The sequence below is a fragment of the Oryza sativa genome, chromosome 7 (assembly GCF_034140825.1).
Source record: "Oryza sativa Japonica Group chromosome 7, ASM3414082v1".
NCBI lineage: Eukaryota > Viridiplantae > Streptophyta > Magnoliopsida > Poales > Poaceae > Oryza > Oryza sativa.
Window position 1 is genome coordinate 24,943,629 of NC_089041.1, and position 26,987 is coordinate 24,970,615.

At 42.4% G+C, this 26,987-nt stretch overlaps 3 protein-coding genes and 1 long non-coding RNA gene across 11 annotated transcripts; all 4 read left to right on the top strand.

Annotated features, from left to right (window-relative positions):
- Positions 1 to 1,433: 1,433 nt before the first annotated feature.
- Positions 1,434 to 4,995, top strand: LOC4343841 (protein NRT1/ PTR FAMILY 8.3). 6 transcript variants are annotated; one of them, XM_015792364.2, is made up of 6 exons: positions 1,434 to 1,715; positions 1,813 to 1,913; positions 2,412 to 2,517; positions 2,690 to 2,907; positions 3,038 to 3,588; positions 3,953 to 4,995. In XM_015792364.2, the coding sequence occupies exons 2-6, from the start codon at positions 1,866 to 1,868 to the stop codon at positions 4,761 to 4,763; spliced, it is 1,734 nt and encodes a 577-aa protein (XP_015647850.1). In that variant the 5' UTR covers positions 1,434 to 1,715; positions 1,813 to 1,865; the 3' UTR covers positions 4,764 to 4,995. The 6 variants fall into 6 exon arrangements, with proteins under 6 accessions (XP_015647850.1, XP_066168880.1, XP_066168881.1 ...); XM_066312783.1 differs by having other exon boundaries at positions 1,643 to 1,715; positions 2,342 to 2,517; XM_066312784.1 differs by having other exon boundaries at positions 1,643 to 1,715; positions 2,690 to 2,804.
- An 817-nt stretch (positions 4,996 to 5,812) lies between these two features.
- On the top strand, positions 5,813 to 9,357 carry LOC4343842 (small ribosomal subunit protein mL104 (rPPR9)). Of its 2 annotated transcripts, XR_001547835.3 has the most exons (4): positions 5,813 to 7,316; positions 8,429 to 8,532; positions 8,629 to 8,832; positions 8,952 to 9,357. XR_001547835.3 is itself a non-coding variant. In XM_015792512.3 (2 exons), the coding sequence occupies exon 1, from the start codon at positions 5,844 to 5,846 to the stop codon at positions 7,302 to 7,304; it is 1,461 nt and encodes a 486-aa protein (XP_015647998.1). In that variant the 5' UTR covers positions 5,813 to 5,843; the 3' UTR covers positions 7,305 to 7,316; positions 8,952 to 9,357. The 2 variants fall into 2 exon arrangements, 1 of the variants encoding a protein (XP_015647998.1); XM_015792512.3 differs by lacking the exons at positions 8,429 to 8,532; positions 8,629 to 8,832.
- Positions 9,358 to 18,171: 8,814 nt separating this feature from the next.
- Positions 18,172 to 23,426, top strand: LOC4343843 (probable 6-phosphogluconolactonase 2). Of its 2 annotated transcripts, none has more exons than NM_001422255.1 (4): positions 18,172 to 18,319; positions 20,109 to 20,629; positions 20,736 to 20,871; positions 22,459 to 23,426. In NM_001422255.1, exons 2-4 carry the CDS (start codon positions 20,445 to 20,447, stop codon positions 22,978 to 22,980), a joined length of 843 nt encoding a protein of 280 aa, NP_001409184.1. In that variant the 5' UTR covers positions 18,172 to 18,319; positions 20,109 to 20,444; the 3' UTR covers positions 22,981 to 23,426. The 2 variants fall into 2 exon arrangements, with proteins under 2 accessions (NP_001409184.1, NP_001409183.1); NM_001422254.1 differs by having other exon boundaries at positions 20,394 to 20,629.
- Positions 23,427 to 25,696: 2,270 nt separating this feature from the next.
- On the top strand, positions 25,697 to 26,405 carry LOC9272627 (uncharacterized). Its single transcript, XR_001547650.3, has 2 exons — positions 25,697 to 25,851; positions 26,006 to 26,405. It is a non-coding gene; the product is annotated as an uncharacterized lncRNA (long non-coding RNA).
- The last annotated feature ends 582 nt before the right edge of the window (positions 26,406 to 26,987 follow it).

A 26,987-nucleotide genomic window follows, 5' to 3' on the forward strand; every position in this document is an offset into this window, starting at 1 on the left:
TCGTATCTCCCCAATCTTTTTATTTCCTTTCAAACACTACGTCAACTTGTATTTTGTTTTTCCTTATTTAGATGGATAAACATGTACTATATACTACAATCCCCTGTTGTCAACTGGTTTCATTTGATCATTGGAGGACAATGTAAAGAAAGTACTACTTTCTTCAGTCATCTTTATTTATCTTCGGGATAGCTAATTTTAGGGGGGAGGGGGGGTTGGAGAAAATTCAAAGGAAATTTTATAATTCTTAGGAATATTTTCTTATTAGCTCCTTTGGAGAAAAGGAATACGACTGACAAATATCACATGAATTTAGTTCTGATGCCTCAGTTCTACAGGAATATAAGTATAAACTTAGACCTCATATTTTTATTTTTCTTTGAGAAGTCCGATGCATTCCCTCCCCTTTTCTCTCTAGTATTTTTCCTCAAAATAACTTCCTCCAAAATCCCTCTGAAATTCCAATGTTTTATTTCCTATGGACAATCCAAATGCATAAACTCTTGAATTCGCATGTTTTAAAATCACTTAGGAATCCAAAGTATATATATGACATGATATTCATACATTCTTTTTCAATTTATGCGTTTTGAAAACACTATATTCCAAAGAGAAACCCTTAGCTCTCCCGACGTCAAATAAGAGTGACCGTTCTCGCATTCACTCCATCGCACCACTTCATGCCGCAAAATGTTTCCATTTGAAATTATTGTTTATTTATACATACGACCCACGCCCGACTCAACCATTGCATGACACTACTGTTATTTTCCTAGACCCACATAGAGATAAACTCAGTGCAAGGATTAGTGGATAGAGATGCGATCGAATGTTAGTCGTACGTCATGGTCGTATATAGTAGGCCGTCATGACATTAGTGGATCGTATGGCACCCTCAATGTATATTTTTTCTATGAAAGCTGTCCTCTTTGGGAGCCCGATGTGAAGGAAAAAATATCATGCTAGCTTTCTTTGTGACCTATTCCTCTCCCTCCTCCTACTCCACTCCCCTAGCTTCTGTCGCATGAGGTGGAGCTCATTTGGTTGGCAAGGGAGACGTCGACCGGACTTTGTCCTCGGAACTAGGATTCTCTTTTTCATTAACATGTGAGCCCGATAAACCCTAGACCCACATGCTAGTGACAAAAAAAACATGGCAACTTTGAAGGTAGAGGACCTCAATCTTTGATGAGCTTCCTTCTCATCCTCTATTGTCACTAGAGCTCATTTGGTTGGGACGATGCCATCCATTAGATTTGGTGACATCCCGAGGGACAAAAGCGGTTAGGGGGTAGGGAGGTCAGACACTAGAGATGGTACGGGGCAATGGCGTAATGGCTAGCGTCAGGGAAAATAATATGGAGACAACACCGTACGATGACATTTACCTTGAGCCCTCAGATTTAAGGCTGCGTGGATTTCCTCGGGAGGACATCGTCACCTCATCACCGGGAGCATACAAGAGAGAAGAGTGGATATGCGCGTTGTGAATTTTCGATGTTTCAGGCAGCACATACGGATGTTTCTCGTATTTCGATCAAAATGTTAAAGTGGGGATTTTGATGGCGTTTCTTTTTTTTTTTTGTGGCACAGTTCCTCAGCAAGACAAGCGCACGGCTTCACCCACTCACCTACTACCTCTGCGTTGTTTCGCCCCGTCTGCTAGCGCGGCGGGTCGTTGTCTTCTTCATCAACAGGAGGCGGCAAGTAGCCAAGTAGGAGGCATCCCCATAGTCGCGCAACCTTACCTCCGGATCTTCGTATTATATTGTTTTATATTGTTTCTTCTTCTTCTTCTTCTTGTTTGTGTAGCAAGTAGCAACGGAGTCTCAGATCAGATTAGCCGCCACAGGGGAGGGGAGACCATGGACGAGGCCGCCGCCGGCCAACGCGCCAGTCCTCTTCTTGCCAAGGTACGGCGAACCGCGGAAACTGCTAATCCCCGCAGGCGCCTATCCTGACCTTTTCCTCTTGTATATATGTGTGTTTCTTGCTTTGCTGCCTTATGGGGTTTCAGGGGAAGCAGAATAGTATGATGCAAAGATTGTGGCTTTACCGATCAAGATTTGGTTTTTACTACAGTTGGGTGTGGGGATGTGAGCTGGAGTAAATTTTTTTGTTGTTGTTTTTTTTAAAGCAGAAAATGCAAATCGTAGTCTGAAATTGAGAAAAGAAAAATGCGATGACTGATAACTGCTACCTGGATACTGATCTTTGATGTTGATAAGGATTATGAAACCCCGAAGATGTCTAGTGCGTATTTCATTCCGTCGGTGGATTTGGTCAAAGAATGTTGAGTTTTAGATTGTTGTACCTTGTTTTGGAACGCGAAATTTTGCAGATCGAATAAGCTGTTTTCGATCTACTCAATCACATTGCGGTGTTTATGCTGACGTCTGGCCTTCTGTCAGAATGATGGATCAAGCTATGGTGAAGAATCACAGAGTTTATTGGAAGAACAGGAGCCACAGGTTAAAACTAAACAATCTGGCTGGAGAGCACCATCAATCATTCTGGGTGAGCCTTGTTATATAAGCATACCCTTCTTCTCGTAAAATCAAAATCTTCTCTCCATCGAAAACTGTGTGAAAACCAATTCATATATAGAGGGATTGGAGCACCCATCGGTGCATCACTATATAAACATTCTTTACCATGATGCCACAACTAATGCTCACAAATCATGCAGGACTTGAATGCTTGGAGAGCATGGCTTTCAATGGCATTGCCACAAATCTAGTTGTGTATATTCGCTCAGTTCTCCATGGTGGCATCGCTTCCAGTGCTTCAACTTCTTCTCTTTGGTACGGTACTAGTTTCTTTGTGCCTATACTTGGAGCAACCATTGCAGATACTTACTGGGGAAACTATAAGACAGTCTTGATCTCCTTTATCATGTATTTACTTGTAAGATCAGTTTTCCTGCTCAACTGCTCAATCTTATTCACATTTCATTGAACAATTGAACTACTCCAGAGTCAAGATGATGCATTTTTGTTGTAGAAAGGTCATAATGAAATACCGATGCACATTTCAGGGTACGGTATTCATTACTGTTGGAGCTTTTCTGCCTTCTGCTCCAGCCTTATGCAACACGGAATCATGCTCATCAATGAATGGGACTCAACATCTAGTATACTTCTCAGGCCTGTATCTCACTGCTATTGGTTGTGGCGGAGTAAGGTCTGCGTTGCTTCCGCTTGGTGCAGATCAATTCAACAACGATAGCAGTTTAGATATACAAAAGAGAAGGAATTTCTTCAGTTTATTCTACATTTGTGTTATCTTTGGTGTGATTACTTCTGGCACCATCGTAGTATGGATTCAGGAAAATGTGAGCTGGGCTATAGGATATGGTGTTGCCACTGCATGCATAGCTCTTGCTCTGATAGGCTTTTTGGTGGGAACACCAATATTTCGGCGACATGAGCCCCATGGTTCTCCAGTAAGGAGTGTTTTCCAGGTCATTGTTGCCTCTTTTAGGAACTTGGCCTTGGAGCTTCCTGCTGATAGCTCTCTTCTTTATGAGGTCAGGAGAAAGAACACACAGAAGAGTGAACCAAAGTTGGCTCACACTGATGATTTCAGGTACTAATCTTTCTTTACAGTATATAATTGAGTCTGAGAAACGTATGACATTTCCCTTTTACTATCATGCTGTTTCAGCACCAGTTGATTTTATCATGTACATATTTTTCTCAGCTGTTAATTACTCGACAATTTCTGAACAAAAAACCTGACATCATAACTCATTGATGATCACTCCTCTGGTTGTGTAGCTCATGCAGCTTATGCAGACAAAATAGGAACAGAAAAGTATTTAAAGCATGAAATAATAAACTGTAATAATTATTTGTTCAGAATCGAGTGTAATTTTAACGGTGTCCCCCTATACTTGAAGTTGGTTTAATTCCTTAGATAATCAACTTGCTAATCCTAGCTTTTGCCTCAGATTCTTAGACAAGGCTGCCATTATGTCTGATCTGAGCTTGGACCAAGACAGTTGCACAAGTCCATGGAGGATCTGTACTGTAACTCAAGTCGAGGAATTGAAAATACTAATCCGTTTACTTCCAATATGGGCAACCGGGATATTCTTTTGTGTTGGGATCTCTCAAATGCACACCACCTTCATTCAGCAGGGGACTGTGATGAACACCAAGATTGGCTCACTCTCCATTCCAGCAGCTTCCCTGTATTCATTTGAAGTGATATGCGTGACATTCTGGGTTTTCCTGGTGAACAAAGTCATCATACCAGTGACCAGAGCATGCTTTGCAAACGGGGCGGAAATGACGCAGCTGCAGAGGATCGGCATCGGGCGATTCCTGATGATATTCGCCATGGCGATCGCCGCATTTCTAGAGATGAAGAGGCTAGAGAGCGTCCAGGGGGGCGATCAGCCCCTGAGCATCGCGTGGCAGCTCCCGCAGTACTTCGTCATCGCTGGGGCGGAGTGCTTCACCATCATCACTCAGCTGGAGTTCTTCCACGGTCAGGCGCCGGACTCCATGAAGAGCATGCTGACGGCATTCGCGCTGCTCACCACCGCCCTCGGCAACTACTTCAGCTCGGCGATCATCACCCTCATCGCGAGGGTGACCGGGACATGGCATAGCCCTGGATGGATACCAGATGATCTGAACAAAGGGCACCTTGACTACTACTACTGGTGTCTCGCAGCCATCTCAGCTGTAAATTTCGTTGTTTACATCTATTTTGCCAGTAAATACAAGTTGAAGAAGGCTGTCATCCAAGTCTAAAGTTTTTGTAAAGTTACCAATTGCCACCACGTGAAGTGTTTATAGATTGTATATGTTAAATTATACTCCAGTTAGGTTTTAGAAGGACCATTATATCCCAAAATAGCTTCAGGTTGATCTGAGGAAGCTACCCGTATCGGCAAATGTACTTAATTCAATTTGTCAAAAGAATTATGTATCCCTAATGTTGTAATTTCACAATGAGTAGTAGAATGATAGTTTTACTTGTGCATGGAAGTGAGTTTGAAATGGAAATGTTGAACATTTGTTCTTTTGGATCTGTTGTATTTAGATTATTCCTATGTACATGACAGCATATTTGCATTATGCATTATGAATATTTACATGACAGTATATTTAGGAGGAGATTGGAAGATTAGCTTTGTTTTTAGCATGTTCTGCCTGCCAATAGTTGATGAGAAAATCAACAATTTCATAGTTGCTTTTTTTTTTCTAAAACAGTTTGATTGATCTATGGAAAAATTACATAAACCATTCCAGAAGTCACTTAAGTCATTTGTGACAAGTTTTAACATTCCATCACATAAGTCATTTTGTTGTAAATGCCCACCCACTCTACTTAGTTTTATTAAAAAAACCACCTCAGCGCGCACGTGCTTAATCGAATCGATTATGTTTTCATAAATTGTGAGGCGTCTACGTGGTCTTTCTTTACCAAAAGTAAATACATTTACGAGTATAGTCTTGGCACATTTTTGGAGATTGCATAAATAGAATTGCAACAAAATCAAGTAGGAGGGTAGACACATCCGCAAAAATGACTTATGGGGGTGAAATCATGAACTTGCAGTGATCTCCTATTTTCTGTGAGGTTCATTAACATTTTTAGCTGCATCGATTCATCTCAAAAATGAAAAAGAGAACATATAAAAAAAAAGAGAAATAAACTGCAGTAAATAACTGTTCAAAGAAATGAATAATAGCCCGTACCCCTCTCCCACCACTCCATCCTGGCCGTCCGATCTCAATCCGACGGCCCACTTCGCCATTTAGGCCAATTTTCTCTCCAAGGGAGGCCCAAAACCCTCACTCCCCCTTCGCGATCTCCTCCGCTCCAAAATGTGGCGCCGCCACCTCCTCCGCCGCCTCCTGCCGTCTCCGGCCACCGCCGCCGCCGCCGCCGCCTCCCCCTCGCCGGCGATCCGCCTCCTATCCACCGCCTCCCCGGATCCCGCCCCGCCGGCGACGCTCGCCTCCTCCCTCGCCGGGGCGCTCTCCGCGCTGTCCTCCACCCCGCCACCGGCCACCTCCCCGGACGCCTACTTCTCCCTCCACTTCTCCGACGTGCGCCCCACCAACGCGCTGCTCGCCGAGGCGCTCGCGCTCGCCCCGCCGGCCACGTCCCGCGCCGCCGCGGAGCTCTTCCGCTTCCTCGTCCGCCGCCGCTCGCTCCACCCCTCCGACTCCGCGCTCGCGCCCGTCGTGCGGCATCTCGCCCGCCGCCGCGACTTCCCCGCGGTGCGCTCGCTCGTCCAGGAGTTCCCCTCCGCGCTGGGGCACGACACGCTCGACGCGTACCTCCTCAGCCTCGCCAGGGCCGGCCGCGCCACCGACGCGGTCAAGGTGTTCGACGAATTGCCCCCGCAGCTCCGCACGCGCCAGGCGCTCACTTCCCTGGTCTCCTCGCTCTCGGCTGAGGGCTGGCCCTCGCACGCGGAAGGCGCTGTCAAGAAGGTCGCTAATGAGATCTTCCCGGATGATAACATCTGCACTCTGTTGGTATCTGGCTATGCCAATGCTGGGAAGCTTGACCATGCTCTGAGGTTGATCGGTGAGACGCGCCGTGGTGGGTTTCAGCCAGGGTTGGACGCCTACAACGCGGTTCTTGATTGTATCTGCCGGCTATGTCGCAAGAAGGACCCGTTGAGGATGCCTGCGGAGGCAGAGAAGTTCTTAGTTGACATGGAGGCCAATGGCATTCCCCGCGATGCAGGTACTTTCCGGGTTCTGATCACTAATCTTTGCAAGATTCGCAAGACTGAGGATGCAATGAATCTGTTCCGGCGAATGGGTGAGTGGGGATGCTCACCAGATGCCGACACCTACTTGGTGCTTATTAAGAGCTTGTATCAGGCTGCCCGGATTTCTGAAGGGGATGAGATGATGACATGGATGCGGTCTGCAGGGTTTGGTGCTAAGCTTGATAGAAAGGCATATTATGGGTTCATCAAGATTTTATGTGGCATTGAAAGGGTTGAGCATGCTGTCAAGGTGTTCAGGATGATGAAAGGATATGGACATGCACCTGGGACAAAGTCATATAGCTTGCTGATTGAGAAGCTGACTAGGCATAACTTAGGAGATCGTGCTAATGCACTGTTCAGGGAAGCAGTGGCACGTGGTGTGACTGTGACGCCAGGAGTGTATAAGATTGATAAGAAGTATGTGAAGGCGAAGAAGGAGAAGAAGGTAAAGAAGAGGCTGACTTTACCAGAGAAGATGAGATTGAAGAGCAAGAGGCTGTACAAGCTTAGAATGAGCTTTGTTAAGAAGCCTAAGCGTCGAATGGTCCGGGTTTGAGCAGGCTTTGGGGTAATTTTCATACCCTTTCCTTCTCTTTTCGCTTTAAGCAATGCTCTATTTGCTCCAGTATTTGCTGCATGATAGTTCTGTGGTTTTGCTGGAGATTAGTCCATTTTGTTTTAGATGTTTTAACAGAAAGACGTACTGAAAACTAACTTGTTTCAAGAGAACCGATGTGCAGAAATGAAACTTTGCTTAGATCTAGTTCTCCGCTCCATTCCACTTAAGATGTGTTAAACACTATAAATATCCTCACAAATGTATAGAAGACGAGTTGTAGTGTAGAAATATCCAAAAAATGGAATGTTGCATTGTTGAATGTTGAATAGGCTTTTAGGTCTTAAGTTGACAAATTACACTTTCATCATCTAGGTGAGTATAAGTTTTGAAGCGAGGTACTTTGGCATGGACTAACTAACAAGGCAGGTTATTATGTTTGAGTGAGATTGCTCATTTCAAGCCAAAGTTAGTAATACTAGTAATCAGTACTTTAGGATGTTAACCTGGATTCTTATAGCTGATAAAAAAGTACTTCAGGAGATTAACCCTGGATTCTCATAGCTGATAAACTAGATGGAATCGCACTGATTAAAATTGTGGAATCATAGTTTTCCTTGTTTTGTTCTATTTTGTTGTCTGAGGTGTTCCGATGCTATCCTTAAAGTGGAAACTACAAAATTTAAAGCACATAGATACATTGATGCTTGATTTGTAACCACCGACTGCTACAATGCAAGATTAGTGATATTTGGTTTAGGGAAGGGTAGACGGTATAGAAACACTAGTCGTTATTTCTTCAATGCATTGAAGCTGTCACAGTCCATGCAGTTATAGAGATAATGTATTTTGCACATGTTTAAATTGCTTTGTGGTTAAAACCAGATACTACTAAGTAGCGAGTTAAGGTAAGTAGTTACAGCATACATGTAATGAAAAAAATACACTAGTATTACGTTCTGTATGGTGTGATATCATGAGATTACCCTTCCAAACTTTGCTTCTCACCGTCCAAACTAGTGTTTCTTGCTCTTAACTTCTTTTTTATTATTAGTATTCCTTAATAGTGACTATGCTTTGTTGGAATTTAACTTTAAAGATAACTCTCATTTTCTTTTGTTAAGTTGCAAATGCACAAAGCTTATGGATGACTATGCTCGATGGAAGCAGCAGTACCATGGGCCCAATTTTTAAAAAATAAGATATGCGGGATATCCACAACCGAATGGTGTGTTTTCCTTATAACAAGAGTTGCAGTTGTTCCTACAAATTTCTCCGTGTGTCGAAATCTATTGACCCCCTTACCCTTTTGTTACCTATTCAGATTGTTTAGTCAGCGTAGGAATGATGCTATAATCAAGTGGGCAACATTGACGTGTCCTGCTATCTGCCTTCCTATGTGTGCGCTAGAAGATAATGAATAAACAGTTTCTACCTGAAACCTCGTTTTGGCTTTTTATGCAATAGTTATGCCCACAAATGCAGCATGGATGATTGGGTGTACAGTTGCTCTCCCAGGACCATCTAGGTGTTCTCTGAATTTGTTATAATCTTCTTGTATGCAGTTTTGCATGCTTGCTGCTTTATCATCTGTGTAATTTTCCTTTCTGATGTATTACTAATGATTGTTCTAATTATCTTGTTTAGTTGGAGCGGATGATCATGGGAAGAGAGAATCAGAAAGAGGCCATTTATAATTTTGAAGAGCAGTAAATTGTCGTCCTTCAATTTTCCCCACATTACAAGTGGCTCACTGACCGCAACATTTTTCTGATCGGAGTCCTTCGTGTGGTTTCTATCTCTTGGACAATGGATTGCTGACACTTTGCTGTGCTGTTTTATGTTCTCTGCAATGCCTTGTGTTTCATTAACACAAATAATGAATGTATCATTTTACTTAAGTTTATGTTCACCACAGTTGAGAGGAAACTTTTGGTATATGATGAAGCAACTGTCTTGCAGATCCGTAGTTATCGTTTGAGCAATGTTTTGTACACTCTAGTTTCTCATGAACTCATGAAATATTTTATACATCGCCTGCCGAAACTACTCATTTGACCTTTTTCTTTGGGTGAGAATGTGCTCCCCAAAAGAGCTTGAATGCATGAGCTTGATCAATTCCAACTCCACTAATTGGGAAATGATATTGCTGTGGGGCCTTCTACTTATCTTCTTGATTGATTGATGCTGAGTCACGTCAGAATTTAGGTCTCGGCAATTGGGTTCAGCCGGGATGAGCAGAAACAGTTGAGGAGATCAGGGTGCACACATGCCTTTCCTTTCCCAGATTTCCATCAGGCAGGCAAATGCCATTTCATCTGCCTGACTTTTTTTTTGTTCCAGGTGCTACTGGACACTTGTTTTGCGTGCACTTGTGCTTCTCTTTTCTGCGAGATAAAAAGTTGTAATCTCGCAGGCCAATCTTGGATCAAGTGATACCATCCACGTCATGATACAAGGGACTATATCACTTTGCTTTGGAGATAACAAAAACAATGGGTTTCTGGGACCCCTTTGTTGTTGCTCCCTTTGTCCTCATTGGCAGAGTTCGATGCACCAACAAGTGCTTTGATGAGAGGCAACTGGAAAAAGAAGTTTGCAAAAGACAGGCAAAATTTTTTTAAAAAGGTTTTGATCTGAAATGGCAGCTTCCAAGTAAATAAAACACTGCTGGGCATTCTGAGGTAAGAACACTGTTGTCTGCTTGCTGAAGTTCAAATATCAAATTTAAGGCCATGTGTTCATCATAGAAAATTTTCCCAATTCCTACGAAAATTGAACTACTCTGAAATTATCCCCGCGTTTCAGACGCGGGGATTTCTCACTCTGTATCATGCCTTTTTGGAGGCTAAGCATTAGCATTTCCAACCAAATTATAGCAGTAATTGATCCCTGTAAATTTCTTTTCACCCTTGTGCATACTAGTTCAACTGCAAAGAAAGATGATAAAAGTGGGGAACCCTATTTGCTTGTATGCAAGTCTTGGGGAGGACATGATGAGTTCTTGGTTTGTCCTAATTTATGGATTGACAGCTCACCAACCTTGGACCCTGCCCATTGTTTCCCTGGGAGCACTTTCTCTATCCTATCCCAATACCAGCATATTTTTTGCACAGTAGGACAACACAGTGTGTTGATGGGGATTGATTTAGCCCTTAAATAATTGAGGAAACAAAAGCTCACATCCCTACAAAAAGCAGTCTCTCTCATCAAAAAAGGATTTTGTATGCACCCAGCAAGTGTCTGGTTGTTGAGCTTCCAAAAACTGGGGCCTCTCCTGGCATTTGCATGATGCTGGGATCATGCTAGAAAATTGCCATCTTACCATGGTGCTTACCAATAATCCAACCAAATGGTTCTGATTTTCTGAAGAAGCTCTTGCATTTAGCCCAATCAAATCAGCTCTGCAGAGGAGGATTGGGATTCAGCTGCCTCCATTTGATGCAGCAATCATTCCATCTTCTGAAACTTCAGCGTGGAGGCACGTAAGCTTTGAGAATGACATGTCCCATTTCATCATCTCAAAGCTTTGTATGGCTGCAAATGTAAAGAATCCAGGAAAATTCAAGCAAGTTATCCAATGGCTTAAGGAAATGATGTATATCAAAGTATACCAATCCAACTTGTAAACCTACGTGTCTGTATCCAGGTAAGAAGAGTGAGATCTAATACTAGTATCTCGCAAAAATTAGTAGTATATAGTACAACCGAAATGAAAAGTGAAGGGTACGTCTGCTTCCAAAGAACAGTTTAGTCGTGAGCAAAATTTTGAGAAAATGTTTTAGAAAATTATGGATTGTTTGACATGGCAAGCCTCCTAGACGAAAGTATAACAATCGCAAAATATTAAATTTGAACTGTAAACGTGGAAGGAAAGAACTCTGCAAATACATAAGACTGGTGGCATGATGCATATATCATCATCTCAAAATAAAAATGTTTGTCTGCACGAACAAGTACTAGATCTAGTCAGATAGGAGTAGGACTAACTTCTATAATAGGCAATTTGAAGCAAAGGTGGAATTTATCAAAGCTAGCAAAGAAAATTGTTAATTCTACTTGTGGCACATTCCTTCAGTTCTGTCTAGTTCCATCTTAGCAAAGATGATATGCAAATTTGGATGGAAATTTGGTGCGAGGGAACCAAAATTTTCCCTTGTATTGACTACTGATCACACTGCGAATGGCAGGATAAGTAGCCTGTTTTCAGGCACGTTGGAAACATGAACTTGGTTTGGCCAAACGTTCAAGTCTTGGGTAACCTTACATGAGAAAACATTACTCTGTGGTATGCAAATGTGGCACAGGCAGTTTTGTGTTAGTGCAATGAGATGTTCAGATAGGACTAACGAACTAGAACAGCTTTGATCTTTATACTTAGAGACTGAGATTTGATTTTGGAACATTTCTACTACTCTTAGCATAGATGAGTTTGATTTTTGGGGATCTTATGCATACACAGAATAAACTATGAAGTACATCATAAACTTTTTTAATGACTTTTTATGCTAATTCAGTGGCCTAACTGAAAAAAGGGTTATCATGCTGTCTCTGTAGTTGCGTTTTTGCAATTGATATGTTGCCAAAATGAAAAATTGTCTGTAGTCCAAAAGATGCATCTCTATCCTCATGTAGCTCATGCCTCATAATTCATCTTGTTTGCTAGTAGAAAACAAGTAGGCTTGAATTCCATGTTCTTTAAAAGAAAAATCTAAGTCAGGATAAGCATGGTATGCATGGAACTTGTACTTTTGTGATCAGGATTCAGGAACCCTGAATAACATAGCACAGGATGCACAAATTTGTGGAGAAAAAAAAAACAGAAGTAAAGAAAAAGAACAAATGGATTTAGGGTGTCAACAGCATGGACCATATATGGACCCTCTATGCTTATTACAATAGCTTGCCATGCATCCCCTCTGTCATTTGCAAATGCAGACAGGAGCTCCATCGTTTTCTGAAAAAAGATGAGGAGGACCGCAACTTGTACCAGCAATATGGTAGCTGACAAAATTCCTCAACCTCTTCCAGATGCCTCAGCAAAATCACATAAAAAGAAAAGAAAAAGGAGATTAAAAATTTGGTTTAAAAGCAAAGGAAAAATTATAACAAAAAGGCATAAGGAGTATGAAGTACATTATATGCTAACCCTAATTCCATGGTCAGAGTTTTATCACATATTCCCTCCGTTCTAAAATACTCCAACACTTCTGCACGTTTTCCAAAATAATTTTGAACGGAGGGATGTACATTTATATTTTCAAAATCACGCAAAAAATTTATAGTTTGAAAATGAGATAGTAGTTTATTAGCTTCATAAAAAGAAACATCAATTAACTTCAGGGCAAATGAATAATTTTCTCAGAAACATTAAAGCTCTGATAGGGTGAATGAAGCTAAACAAAGCTAAGTTTCAAAATTGAAATTTGGGAATATAAATTTTTATACCCGTATTATTTGTGATTTAAAGGTTAATGTTAATTGAAAAAAAACTATGGTAAAAAAACCTTAAAATTAAAATAGACTTTAAATTTTATTTTTTTACCAGATAAACCAAAAAAATACAATAAAATTCTAAGGGGTTGCTTTGATCGTTGCTTCACTTTACTAGCCACACCTCAGTTATGCCACGATCATTAGATATGCGTTTGTTTCATTGACACAACTCTCTCTTTTACTTTGGGCTCACGAGTTATTCACTCAATCGTTTTATAAACCAAACCACACTTGTGACCTATACTAATTTATTGTCACACCCCAATCTGGCACCGCCGTACAACGGCACCTGACAGGAGCATGTCGTGGGAAAAACGGCGCGAACCGCTTCCTACGAAACCGTGATCTCAGTACCAGTCCCAGGACATAGCGCTGGTACCCACGGTGACAAATATGAATCATTGCAATCCTTAAAATAAATAGAGGACTTATTTACCTTAACTTAGGTTGCAGCTCAGAACAGCCCGAGATTTCAACCGACGACGCGGACGAGGAAACACCAACAACAGCGGCAACAGCGGAACCAACGGACTAACACCCAACACCACAGGCGACGGCTGGGAACCAGGACGAAACCCTATTCTTCACTTCACTTCATCTTCTCTTTAAGGCGGAGGAACTATATATATTTATATAGAGCAAAGGTGAGTACTTTCGTACTCAGCAAGTCACGGGAATTTAGGTGTTTAATGCAAGCTTGGAAGAGAGGCAAGGTTGTTTTTGCAAATCTTTTGTTTTGAAATCATTTTGAAATCACTAAGTGATTTATTTCTTTCTAAGTTTGGGCCGAAAAGAGACTTGCGTCTCGATTCGACTTTAAGATATGTTTTTCAACAGCTCATTTGGTAATGTACCGACCTCCCGGGTCAGATCATTACTTCTCGGCTCCCAGAGCCATTCCACTTGATTAATCGGCTCCTAGAGCCTTTTTCATTTTCTCGGACTCCCAGAGTCCAGCTGCCCAGCAGCACAACAATCCGCTTCCACTCGGGAAGCCTAGTCTATGATGCCCGTAGACATCCCGAATCACACAGATTCGTTTCTTGACCACTCAGGTCATCCATCTGCCACATAGGCTGATTCTAGTAACGATTCCCATACCGCAACAACTTTTCACAAAGCACAGGCAAACAAATCTACGCTACAGGAAACACCTCACATCCGCCCATGACCGCGGGCACGGCTGTTTGAACAGTTAGTTAACCTCTGCAGAGGGGGTACACTTTACCCACACGACATTACTAACCCGGATCACCCAGCCCGTGAGATCAGCCACGTCGGGAGACCTTAAGGCTTTCATGACAAGGCATTTCGAAAGCCGACACAGGTTCACCATATGCCAACGAGAAGGGTCCCAGACCAACACCAGATTAGGTCCCAGACCATACTGTGACAGGAAGCCCAGGGGTCCTCCCCGACACCACCCCGGCGAATCCACATGTCTCTTAGCATCATGGCTCCCCCGATAAGCTAGTTACTCAGCCAGGGGTGTCCCATTGCACCCGTGTGGTCGCACTTGTTATATGCTCGGATGAATTTCCCACAGGAGTCGGTCCTTATATGCGAATACGGGACAGTGCCACACAGGCACAACCCCCGCATCACGAGTTTTCACAATCTATTTTATTTTCCAACACACCGACGCCACATGTCGGGTTTTCAAGGCTTCTTAAACCCATTTCCCAAGTTTTCGACAAACAACGGTGTATGTGGGATATTTGGTATACGCGCTTAGAGAGCACGGATACCAAGGTACCACAAAGGTGGAGCGACAAGGAAATCAGGGTAGTACAACCTACAGCAATTAGTGTGACTACTAGGTAGGTCCGTCGGTTTGGTACGCAAACCGAGGCCAAGCAAGTTAAGTGTGTGATTCTAATAATGCAAGTTGCAAACAAAATAATAATGATTTTCCAATTATAGGAGCAATTGGTCAAAGGGTGACTTGCCTTGCTCAAGGTCTTCACGAAGCTTCACGAATCTTCGAGAAAACCCGCGATCGACGAAAATCCGGTAACCGCAACTATACGCAAACAATCGAAAACCTAAACAAAAGACCAAAAGAAAGATCCTATTTAGACAAATTAGTGGTGCTATTAAATAGATCTCAATTTTATGGAGGTACTGGAAGTGGAACGGAGTCAATCGGAGTTACGGATCGAGAGATATGAATTTTGGAAGTTTAATTGGAATTTCTGGGCAAAGGAAGATATTTGTGGAACAAGGGGAAATTGATTTATGAAATTTATAGAAATAATATTCTCAAGAATATTATTGGCAGTCACGGACGTGCGGGACCAAGGGGAAATGATTCATGGAAATTTTGGAATAAGGAATTGATTTATGGAAAAAGGAAATGGATGAGGGATGTATGTTAGACTTTTTCGGGCGGCAAGGGCGCGGCCCAAGGGTTGAAGGAGGCTCGGCCGAGCCATTTGGGCCGGCGCGGGCGCGGGAAAGGCGGCCCATTAGGGCGCGCGGAAGGGGGAGGGAGTGGTCCGGTGGACCGAGTGCACCTCGCGGGTTCCAGGTGGGGCCCGCTTGTCGGTGACACGGCCCACGGTGGGATGGGCGCACGCGAGGTGCGGCGCAAGGGTTTCGGGTGCGCGTGGCTTAGGAGCGGTGCACCGGTTGGACGGATGGCGGCGGGCCCACGTGCAGCCGCTCGGCTTGCCGTGGACTGCGCGCACGGGAGGGAAGACGGAGGGAGGGGGCGGCTGACCGGCTTGGCCCGGTCAAAGCCAAGGTGGCACCGACGTGGCGCCTACGTGGCAGCCACGCGGGCCGGCAGGAGGAGGAAGAAGGGGAGGCCGAGATGGACGACGGACGGCGGCCGTGTCCACCGGAGCAAGCGCGACGGATTTGGTCTTCGGGGAGCACACCGGAGTGACGAGGGCGTCGAGAAGGAGCGAGCCAACGGCTCGGATTCGCCGGAGGGAGTTCGACGGCGGTGGAATTCGACAGCGGCGGCCGGCGGCGAGAGAAAGGGGAAATCACCGAGGGGCGACGAGGACTCAATTAAAGGCGGCGGGAGCATCTCCGGTGTTCAAGGAACTCATTTCCGGGGTCGGATGGGTCGAGCGGCGCCATGGAGGTCCGGCGACGAGAGGCGGCCTCCGGGGGTGGGCGGCAATGGCGGTGGGGCCATGCCGGGTGGCGGCGGTCCTTGGGGCGGCGTCTACGCGCGTTCGGCAGGGCTACCAAGCTACCACGCAAGCTAGAGGGGACGAGGGTGAGCAGGGAAGGGGAACGGGAGGGAGGCACTACCGAGCCGGGACGGCGCGGTGACGAGCAGCCAACGGCGCGGAAGCGAGTTCTCCGTCGTCGGGCCGGGGAAGGGGTAGGAGAGGGTGCCCGGAGTCCCGCGTCACGCGTCCACACACGCACCGGTCTCCCTGGTGCTTCGGCGACGGACAGCGAGGGTGATTGCAAGGCGGGGTGGCAACAATGGCACGGGGGAGATTGGGCATGGAAACGAGGAGGAAAGGGAGGGGCTCGGGTTGGGTTTTATGGGTGCGGGAAGTCGGTTTTGGGGAAGGAAACCGACTTAGGGCGGTCAAGGGGAGGAGCTGGCGGTCGCGCCCGTGGTCCAGGCGGTGGCAGGCGGTGACGCCGATGGTGGTCGGGCAAAAGGAAAAAGGAGGGGGAGAAAGGGTGCTCTGCTCCTTGCTGTTTCGGGAAAAGTTGAAGGAGGGAGAGGGAGTGAGAGAGGGGCTGTCTCTCTCGGCTTTGGAAGCTAGCGGCGTGGAGCGGCAGAGCGGCAGCGCACGACGCATGCGTCGCCAGGGCTTGACGCGGCGGCAACCGGGCGGCTGAGCGGCGCAGGCGCGGCAGGGCTGACGGCGGCAACGACCGGCCGGTCGGCCACGCGCGAGCGCGGGAAAGAGCGAAGGCGGTGGCGGGTTTTGGGCGGCGACAGCGGGAAGCGGCGTCGGCGCGAGAGAGAGAAAACGAGAGAGAGAGAGGGAGAAACAGCGAGAGCGAGAGAGCTCTCTCTCTCGGCTCGGCTCGGCACGTGCAGCTCACGTGCGAGGCTAAGGGAGGAGAAACGGCTGAGGGAGGGAGGTGGGCTAAGGGGGAAAACGGCCCACAACACCCGAGGGAGGTAAAATAGACTTTTGTAGAGAAGACTGATTTGGAGTGGATTCGAATTGGGGTTTTGGATTCGAGTTCAGATTTGACATTCGAACTCGATGGTTTAGGGAGGAAATCAAGGGAGACTCGAGGAGAAGTCAAGGAAGAGATTCAAAACGGAAACTTGGATATTTTTACCTTTTTTTTTAGTCGGAGCGAATATTCGGCAAGGATTCAAAGGAAGGGATTGACTTTCGGAATTTGATTTCGGAAACTTGAATTTTGGATAGGAAATCTTGAGGTGGAGGATTTTTGATTTCGATGAGAGGGAACAACGGGATTAAATTGAGATCCTTGGCACAACTTAGACTCTCACACAAAGAACGAAAATTTTCGTAATTAGGATTTTGCCGAATTAGTTTTTAACGACTCACGAAAAGCGGAGTGTTACATTTATGAAATCACTTTTATGCCATGTCACAATTTTATGTAACGTTAGTTGTGACAAACTAGGCAACTACCAAACAAATCCTTAATGAGTGACGTTAAGAGATAATCTTTCTAGAAGCGATGAGGAAGGTAGAGGAGAAGCCAGAGTTGCGATAAGGATGAGGGCATCCGCACGTGCATTGCAGCTCGACAAACGGACGCAACAAATAAAAGATAAAGGCATTCAAAGAATACTCCCTTCAACCTATAAAAAATCAATCTTATACTGAATATAACACTATTAGTACTATGAAATCTAGACATACATATGTCCAGATTCATTATTTGTGAGACGTGGAGAGTAGTAATAAATACTCCTACAGTACATGATAGTATTCCCTCTATTCTATTTTAAGTACAACCATAATTTTCCGTGCACAACTTTCACCGTCCGTCTTATTGAAAAAATAAAAACACAAGTTACTATTCATATTTTATCATCTCATAATAATAAAAATGCTAATTATAAAAAATAAATAAGACGAAGGATTAAAGTTGGACGCGGAAACTTATACTTACACTTAAAATGGTACCGAGAGAGCAGTAGTTAAGAGACCTAGAAGAAAAAACATAATAAATAAAGCCATAAAAGAAAGAAAGAAAGAAAAATAAACACATAGTCCACGCAGAATTCAGATCAAAACAAGTTTTTTTTTTCTTTTCTCCCTCCTCGTCTTTCAGATGCAGACATCCATCCACCACTTAATTTAATTAGCTTCTTTGTTTATAACAAACAAATTTGCGAAGTACAGTTGAAATTAAATAAAAAAAGAAATCATATGCATGTAGTATGTGCTGCTGTTCCTGTGCGTGTATATAGGTGAGTTAGCTTCCTTCCTGCATCTCTTGGCTTCTTCTTCTTCTTCTTCTTTTATACCCTTCTCTTGTTCGCTTGCGGCTCGGAGAAGAGGAGGAGAGGAGGGGGGCAAGGCAAGCAAATGCTCGGCGCCGCTCCGGTGAGTTCATCGGATCCGAGTCTCTTCTTGATTTTGATCCTGCTCCTGCGATCTTGGGTCAGTTAAGTTCTTGGTTTTGGTTTCTTGGGGGGAAGATGAGGAGATGATGCGGCGCCCAAACCGATTGCAAAATTCTTCTCCTGGTAGTTCAGATTAATCGTGCCTTAGAATTCTTTGATTAGGTGTTGGGACATTGGGGGGCGCGGATAATGCGGTCGATTAGTTCGTTGATTGGTTCGAAGAAGTGAGATTGATGTCACCCATGGGGGTTTTAGTCTTTCAGATAATGTGGTCAGGTCTCAGTTGGTGCATGTGTTCGTGAATCGAAGATTTGATGATTTTTTTGGAGGGGGTGGAATTGTGGGGATTAGTGTGTGGTGGCGCGTTCTTGATTTTCATCTGGGGCGCCTTATCCGAGTTCTTTTTTCATCAGTTTCTTTCCTCTAGGAAAAGAAAAAGTATGCGAGGAATGGGGGCCAAAGGTAGCAGCTTTTCAGTTTTCAGCATCTGCAATGGATTGTCTCCTGCAGTGTTTTACTACCTTCCATTGGCAGTAAAATAGTGTTTTTCAGAGCTTTTTCTGTGATTCTAAAATGAAAAATAGGCTTGGAATCTTTGAACTGGTCTCGACTCAAATGATGACTGCTATAGCTTGCAGTTGCAACTGCCCTCTTCCTTATTTTTCTTTCCCCAGTTCTAGTCCAGACTCCAGAGTAGCTCAGTTTTCATGCTTCCCTTGAGTAAAAACAAGAAAGGCGGTCTGTTTTCTTTATTTGCTCCTTCATATGCTTTCAACTAGTTTTATCAACTCTCTGAAAGAACTAGTTTTATTAACTGTTTGCAATCCTTTGTAATGCTGAGTTCATTTTATTTCTGTCATCCTTTCTATTTTAGATATTTGGATTCAGTGTTGGTGAGTTCATGTTCTGTTGCTTACTTTCTTTGGACTTGAGCAGTATGAATCATGAGTCCACAGTTTTTTACAATTGCCTATGGAAGCTTTGGATCCTGTTGGCTGCCTCTTGGTTTATAAGTTATAAGAGGCCATTTGCATCTGAATGTTACACTTATGCTTTCCTAGATGTTTATGAGCTGATTTGTCCAGTAGTCTGTTCTACTCCTCCTTTGGGAAGTTTGTTTTACTCTTCCAACCATGGATGCTTTTCCAATTATTAAACATGCAATAGGGGATTTCCCCTTCCCAAAATTCATACTAGAGGTCAAAGCGAGAATTAATGAACGCAATGATAGATCCAACCTCCCTCCTGGATTATCAAATTCAATTAGGTTGCTGTCACATCGTATTGTACACCAAATCTGTGCTCCCTCATATTAACGTGAAGTTTGTGTTCACTTCATTCTTGTAGTTACTTTCGTGTTGCGTGAAAATTTGCTTCTTCAATTTTTATTCCTTTTGGTCAAGTTATACCAGAATAGTTTTAATAGCAATTTCTCCTTCAAGTTGGCATTTTATTGGTTCTGCTAGAAATAGTTGGAAGCCTGAAAATAGCTTGTACTTGGATATCATATTAAAGAATGCAACAAACAATCAGCATAAAACTTTTCTAGATGAATGTTATCAGAATGCAACAAACAATCAGCATAAAACTTTTCTAGATGAATGTTATCTTTCCCCTTTTCTTGAATGGCTCACATTCTAGAGAAGAACACCCTGCTGTAATATTCTACTGCAGGGTAATTTTGTAACTTAGGAGCTACAAGTCATGTTTTGGGAATGTTTAAATTTCAACAAAAAAAAATAAAACACCCTTCCTTTTACAAATTCTAGGATTGATACATGGAGGCTATGTGACTTGCAATAGTTATTTCTCAACTAATGGGGAAAGCTTGCCTACGATGGAATCATGGAATATAAGATAAGAGGATGGATGGGATTAAGTAATACAGTGCACAGGACAGATTATCTCTGCTCTACCAAATTTCGGTGCATTGATAGCAAGAGAGAATAAAAAATGTTCTTTTACCTGAGTCAGAAATGTTTGAACTTTGAAGTTCTGATGTTCTGTTGATGAACTGTATCACTTCTTAATCTACTTAATCTACTTCTGTGCAGGCGTATTTTGGTGGAATAGTAACTTAATATAGAGTTCTGGGACAGAAAATTATGGAGAGGGAAATTTCTGCCTTATATGAACCAAAAAGAAACAATGAAATAAGAATTTTTGAGAGTTCAGATGAGATGTCAACAGATCTGGCTGAGTATATCTCGCAAGTTTCAGAAATATCTGTCAAAGAAAGGGGATACTTTGCTATTGCCCTTTCTGGAGGTCCCCTAGTCAGTTTTTTGGGGTAATGTTATTTTCCTAAGTTAACCATATAGTGTTCTTTCATTTGCAAGAAATTCAACATATTGCACATTTTTATCTGAACTGCTATTCTTTTGCATTTTAAAAAGGAAACTTTGTGAAGCGCCATACAACAAGACCTTGGATTGGTCTAAATGGTACATCTTCTGGTCTGATGAGCGTGCTGTAGCAAAGAATCATGCAGAGAGTAATTATAGGATAACAAAAGAAGGATTCCTGTCCAAGGTATGTGAACTAGGAATTTTTCTGCAAGATTTTTTGGAGCCTCTTAAGATATACGCCCATACTAATTTTACATTTCTTGCAAGTTTCGTCTTGTTCAAAATGAATTGATTTTGCTTCTGTGTTTATATATTAGTTTGTACTGAGTACTTACCAGATGGTAGTTATACCTTGCATGATATCCATAATATTGTTGTACATATGCTACTTTGTGCTTCTTATCAATATTTTTTTGGGTGAAGTGAGTAGATTTTGCAAGTTATACATATTCAGATATGTCAGGAATTTTTTTCTTAAAGAAAAAACCTTGGATGCTGTACTGGTTTATAGGATGGACTCATGTCCTGTTTCTGTTCTTTGGTGCTTCTTGTTTCCTTAGAATGTTCCAAGTATTTGGTGATTGATTTGCTTCAAGCCTGGGGATCCTCAAAAATTTCATTTCAGTAGTCAAAAGGACCAACAAGCAGGTTACAATTATAATTATAACCAAGAAATCGTTCCTCTTTTTAAAGTGATTTTTAAGAGGAAGGCCAGGTTGAGAACTGTAGAATATAATTTGGCTTTGCTCAAAGTTATATTGCTTAAGTCCAAACTCAGATCTTTATTCTGGTGCAACGTATCCATTTTACTTTCCTTGACACCTGATATTAGTACAAGATAGCAAATAGTTTGATCTAGTTCTTCAATCCTGGGTAATGGTGCCTGTTAAAAGAAAAGTGGGGTCAGTTGGAATGTACCTTTGAGGAGCCTTTTACACCTTAGGCCCTGGCCCTGACCCTGACTGTTGATCTGGATAAGCGCTGCATCAAGGAGGCTTATTTGTCTTTTAGCAGAACCCTTTTCTGCTATGGCTCAGCATGCTGACCATTATGTTCAGATCGTGCATTATCCTTTGCCAACTGCGGGAACAAATTAAGGCTGCCTAACTACTGCTTTTATTGTTCCAACTACTCTTGAAGCTCCCACCATTCACACCTTTTCATTTCTTCTCAGGATCACGTCTGGCTAATTTTGTCAGAGTAAAAGTTTATCCAAATGGGTGTCCTTTAGTCACATGATTTACATAGCATGTTCTTCCATTGCTCTATATTAATGGGACACTTAATCCAAGCAGTTCAGGAAATTTCTGGGTATCCAGCTAGTTTTCAGAAGGATGGTGACATTTAGTGGCATCTAAAAGCTCTATTTAAGTTGGCACATTCCCTATTCTTGCTAGTGTTAATGTTGCATGAGATTATTGCAAGCATTTGTTTTTGTGCACAGGCTTGGGCCTTTGGTTATAGAATAGGTTTTATTGTATGCCTGTGCCATTGCCATTTCATACTACACAAATTCCCATGTCTGGTTTATCCTGCACTATATAAGCAAATAAAATGTGGCAATTGTTTGTCGGTTTCAGTTATAAGGTGATCCATGATGATGTAGAAAGAATCGTGTGTTGCCACTGTAAATTGAATAAGAATCCGCGGGGGCCTCCCCTGCTGTATCTTGATAAAAAAAAACATCACTGTAAATTATGGTTTAGATAACTTATTCACTTACTATTTATGCTAAGATAATGATCTGTTGCATTTACATGGTTTCTTCTAGGTACCTATTCTCAATGGCCATGTCTACTCTATAAACGACAACGCGACGGTGGAGGATGCCGCAACAGATTACGAATTTGTCATCAGGCAGCTGGTCAAGGTCCGCACTATTGGAGTCTCCGAAAGCAACGATTGCCCCAAGTTCGATCTAATCCTGCTCAGCATGGGTTCTGATGGACATGTGGCTTCATTGTTCCCCAACCATCCATCCCTTGAGCTGAAAGATGACTGGATCACCTACATCACCGACTCTCCCCAGCCTCCACCTGAGCGGATCACCTTCACTCTCCCTGTGATAAACTCGGCTTCGAACATCGCAATAGTGACTACCGGTGACGATAAATCGGAGGCTGTCCATTTGGCCATTTCTGACAATGCAGATGGTCCAGAAGCCCCCTCATCGCTGCCAGCAAGAATGGTTCAGCCAACAGACGGCAAGCTGGTGTGGTTTTTGGACAAGTCAGCTGCGTCCTCTCTGGATGCCGAGAACGATGACGCCTTTGAGCAGCATCGCGAGTACTAACTCCAATCGTCGAAAGAACATTCCTTTTGCTGTGGATGAAGGTGTGTGCGTGTGTAAGTAGGCGGTTTGGTATGATCGAATTCAGGATGTTTTGCCTTCCAGTTTAGCAGAATGCTTGTTGCATTAGTTTTTTTGTGGAGGGTTTTGTTCAGGGAGAGCCTTGAGTGTGTTTTGGTCGTTTTGGCAAATTGGAGATGGTTTTAGAGCGAAGAGGATTGAGACGTCAGAACTGAGAACACCCAAATTTGATTAGGGGTGGTATGATATTATGTGCTACATTATATTTAGTTCAATCAAAGTTAGTTCAAGCAAGTCAAGGTGGAAGAAGCAGAGGCTTTCTGTTAATTTTGTTTCCTTGTGATGTTGCCGGTTCGAGTATAGAAAAATATGATCACAAACTTGATATTTTTAACAAAATCGTCGGGCAATCATTTGCTTGATTGCTACTCCCTCTGTTCATAATGTTGCTGATATTTATATAGATGTTAATGAATCTAAACATACATGTGAATGTGGACAATGTTAGAAAGTCTTACATTATGAAACGGTGGAAGTACAAATTTGGCTTGCCACATTTTAATGAGTTTAGGGTCTACATGTCATCCACTTAATTTTAGGGCTAAACTTGTCACACTTGTACTTGTTATTCACAATTTCATGACTATGCTTTTGCTCCATGCTACAACATATTGCCGTACATACCTAAGGTGGGTTATGGCAAGGTTACACATCGACCAAAAACTCCCGTCGTACATTATCTTAATGTTGGTGTTAGTTGGGTAGTCGTCCCAATAAGAACACTTTGGTATGAGATTAGGAGATTCGCACGCCCGGTCACACTGCGTACGTACACGCTTGCAAGTGTGCGCTGTTTAACACATGCTCAAAGAGGCATAGACTAACGGCAAAACCCTGACCTCATTAAGTTTCGATAATTCTTACCAAATGTTTTCCAGAGTGTGTATAATGTTTCTAGTCATTGTGAAATTAAAGTATGTTTTTTATTATTAATTTGTGATGAACAATTAACATATGAGATAATTGATTTTAATATTTGATAGATAATTGGCGAAGTGGTTCTGACTGTGTGGGGCCAGTTGATCAGATGAACTAAGCTGGCCAGACCGGCGTGCAATACGCGGTCAGACCGGCCAGCCAAACGGTCTAATCGGTTGGTTTATGATTGGTGTCGATTTCGGTTTGTCTATTTGGATATTCGTGATTATCTCGTGATCATGACTTCTAGATGATTTCTATATGTGCGTAATAATGTTGTGTACTAATGTTGAGTCAAGTTGGATAGAACTTGTGCTCGGATATAGTTTCTTGTTTGATTCATGTGTAGATGTATCTTGATGCTTTAGAAGAGCATTGCGAGTGATGGATCGGGAGTCAACTTGGGAGAAGATGACATCCGAACGATTTGGATATCATGTGGGATGCTTAGGCTAAAGAACAATGCACGTGGTTAATAGAGATTCCATGTGTCATATGATGGGAGATTGTGTGCATATGGAAAGCGGAGTCACATTTGGAAGGAGTCTAAATTTGGAAAGATTGGAATTCGAATTGAAGCAGATAAGTTTGTTTCTTGTACGGGAAGATTTTCTAGTGGATTAAGGCTTCTTGTATAAGTTAGATTGGTGACTTTAGACTTCCTACCTCGGGTATAAATAGAGAGAGGGGTGAGGCCTCTTATAATCGATTTTGTGTGAGTTGAGTTTAATAAAGTTATGGTTTCGAGTTTAGTCGAATTTTGTAAGAGGGGTGCTATTGTTGCACTTTTTAAACACGAATAGAAGTAATAAAGTTCAATATACTATTTAGATATGTTCAATTTATGTTTGCTTGAGTACAGCGATCAGACCAACAGATCTAGGGTTGTCAGACCGGTTGCGACGATAGGCGTCGACGGCTCAATGTGCGGTCAGGCAGGCACGACCACACTGGTCAGACCGGTCATAACAGAGATTCAACGTGGTTAGACCGATCTCCATCAACTTCGAGGATAACGTTTAATTCAGCTAAAAGTTTTTCATTTTTTGTGTCACTACCATTCAAACCCCCCCCTCCTATGGTAGGTTTAGTTTCTTATTGTTCGATCCTACAGTCACCAGAATTAAAATTTTGGTGAGCGAAGTCATGCATCCATGACTATACCACCGCACTTTCACTGCTTCCCCTGTCACGAAATATGGAACTCCAAGGAAATGTGGAATCATGAAATAAATCCTACAACTTCTAGTATATGGATTAAAAATTAAACGTTTGCTTCATGGCAAATTGAGCATTTATGCAAAATATACTATCACCGTGTTTAGTTTTAAAGTTTTTCATCAAACTTCCAACTTTTCTATCACATCAAAATTTTCCTACACACACAAACTTCCAACTTTTTCGATACATCGTTTCAATTTCAACTGAACTTTCAATTTTGGTGTGAACTAAACACAGCCTATATATGACGTTCCTCGAAAAAAAATACATTCAATGTGTACCATGTGGTTGGAAAGAAATAAATGAAATATGAAGTATATTTAATGTGTAGTACTATGTGGTTCAAACAAATAAATCTTAGCATCATTAATTGATTATATTGAGCATTTATGTACTTTATGGAGTATCATTTAATATATTGAATGTGGAGAGTTATTTAATTAATTCAAGAGTTGTATGTTCACTCTATTTAAGCGAAGGACGACTGAGAACTGCAAGTCTGCAACCATATATAGAAATCAAGAGAAATCAAAGTGTGATAGCTAGCCTTAACTCTGCTCATGGCTCTTCTGAAGTGCAATGGCTCAAGGGCTTCGTCCCTAGTGACCCTCCTGCTGATTGCAGCTCTGCTCTTTCCAGCTGTTTGCTACGCACGTAATTAATTCAGCAATTTTCTTCTGTTTTTTTATTCTTTTTAAATTTGATATGTTCTTCGCATCTCTTCATCGAAATTTCCCTCTGAGGAAAAGATCATCAAAATTAATTAATTAATCAATTAACCTAGCTCTGTACCCAACTGGTTTCACAGATGTTGAGGCGAAGACAGTGTGCCAGAAGACGGAATACGGGTGCACGCAGGAGAAATGCCACCAGATGTGCCTGGGTGACGGCCGGACGGTAGCATCTCAGTATTGCAGGCATTATGATACCCAATGCTGTTGCACTTATGAGCTTCAAGCAAATGACAACGATAAGATGGATGATGGCCGGCTTCATGCTTAGTTAATTAGAATATCGCCAATTTATCTCCTGCATGTTTTACTAGCTATGCGTAGATCTGCGTGATGCAGATCCAATAAAGTTGGTATATATGGTTAATCCTAGAAAAAATAATGTTGGTCTTGTTGTCAAGGAGTTAATTTCATGATCAATGCACAACTACCTCCCTAAAAAAAAAACAATCATCGTGTGTTCAGGTTCATTGTTAAGATTGGTCTTTGTTTTTTTGGATGGAATATTAGTTGGTAACTCATGCATTGGCATAGGCATGTATAGCTATATAGTTGTCTTGGAGTCTTAATTTTATTATTATTTTTAACAAAAATAGGAATTATGTGAAAGTTATTTGCATGAATTATATTTAGTTCCAAGGAGTTAGATTGGTTTACTAATTTTATGTTCTTTGGTATCATGCATACTACTCTTTTTTTTCCTTTCCTTGTTATTATCTCCATTCAGAATCCTTTATATTTTGGAACGGATGTGGTACATTTTAAGCCCTACCAAATCCCAGAGAGAACAATATTAATAATATAGTGTAGTACTCACTTGGTTAGAATTTTCAGGTTATTTATCAAAGATTGAGTATGTAAAGAAAAATATTCTCTTTTATCATCTCATTGGTAAAATTTTAAATTTTGAGTTAACTGCATTTCTCTCCTAAGCACCTAATTGGCTGAAAATGCATGGATTCCGTGCATTAGAATCAATGTCCTAGAAATACTCTCTATGTTCTAAATTATCAATATCTCTAGGATTCAAACATTCATACCATAATATAAACATTTATA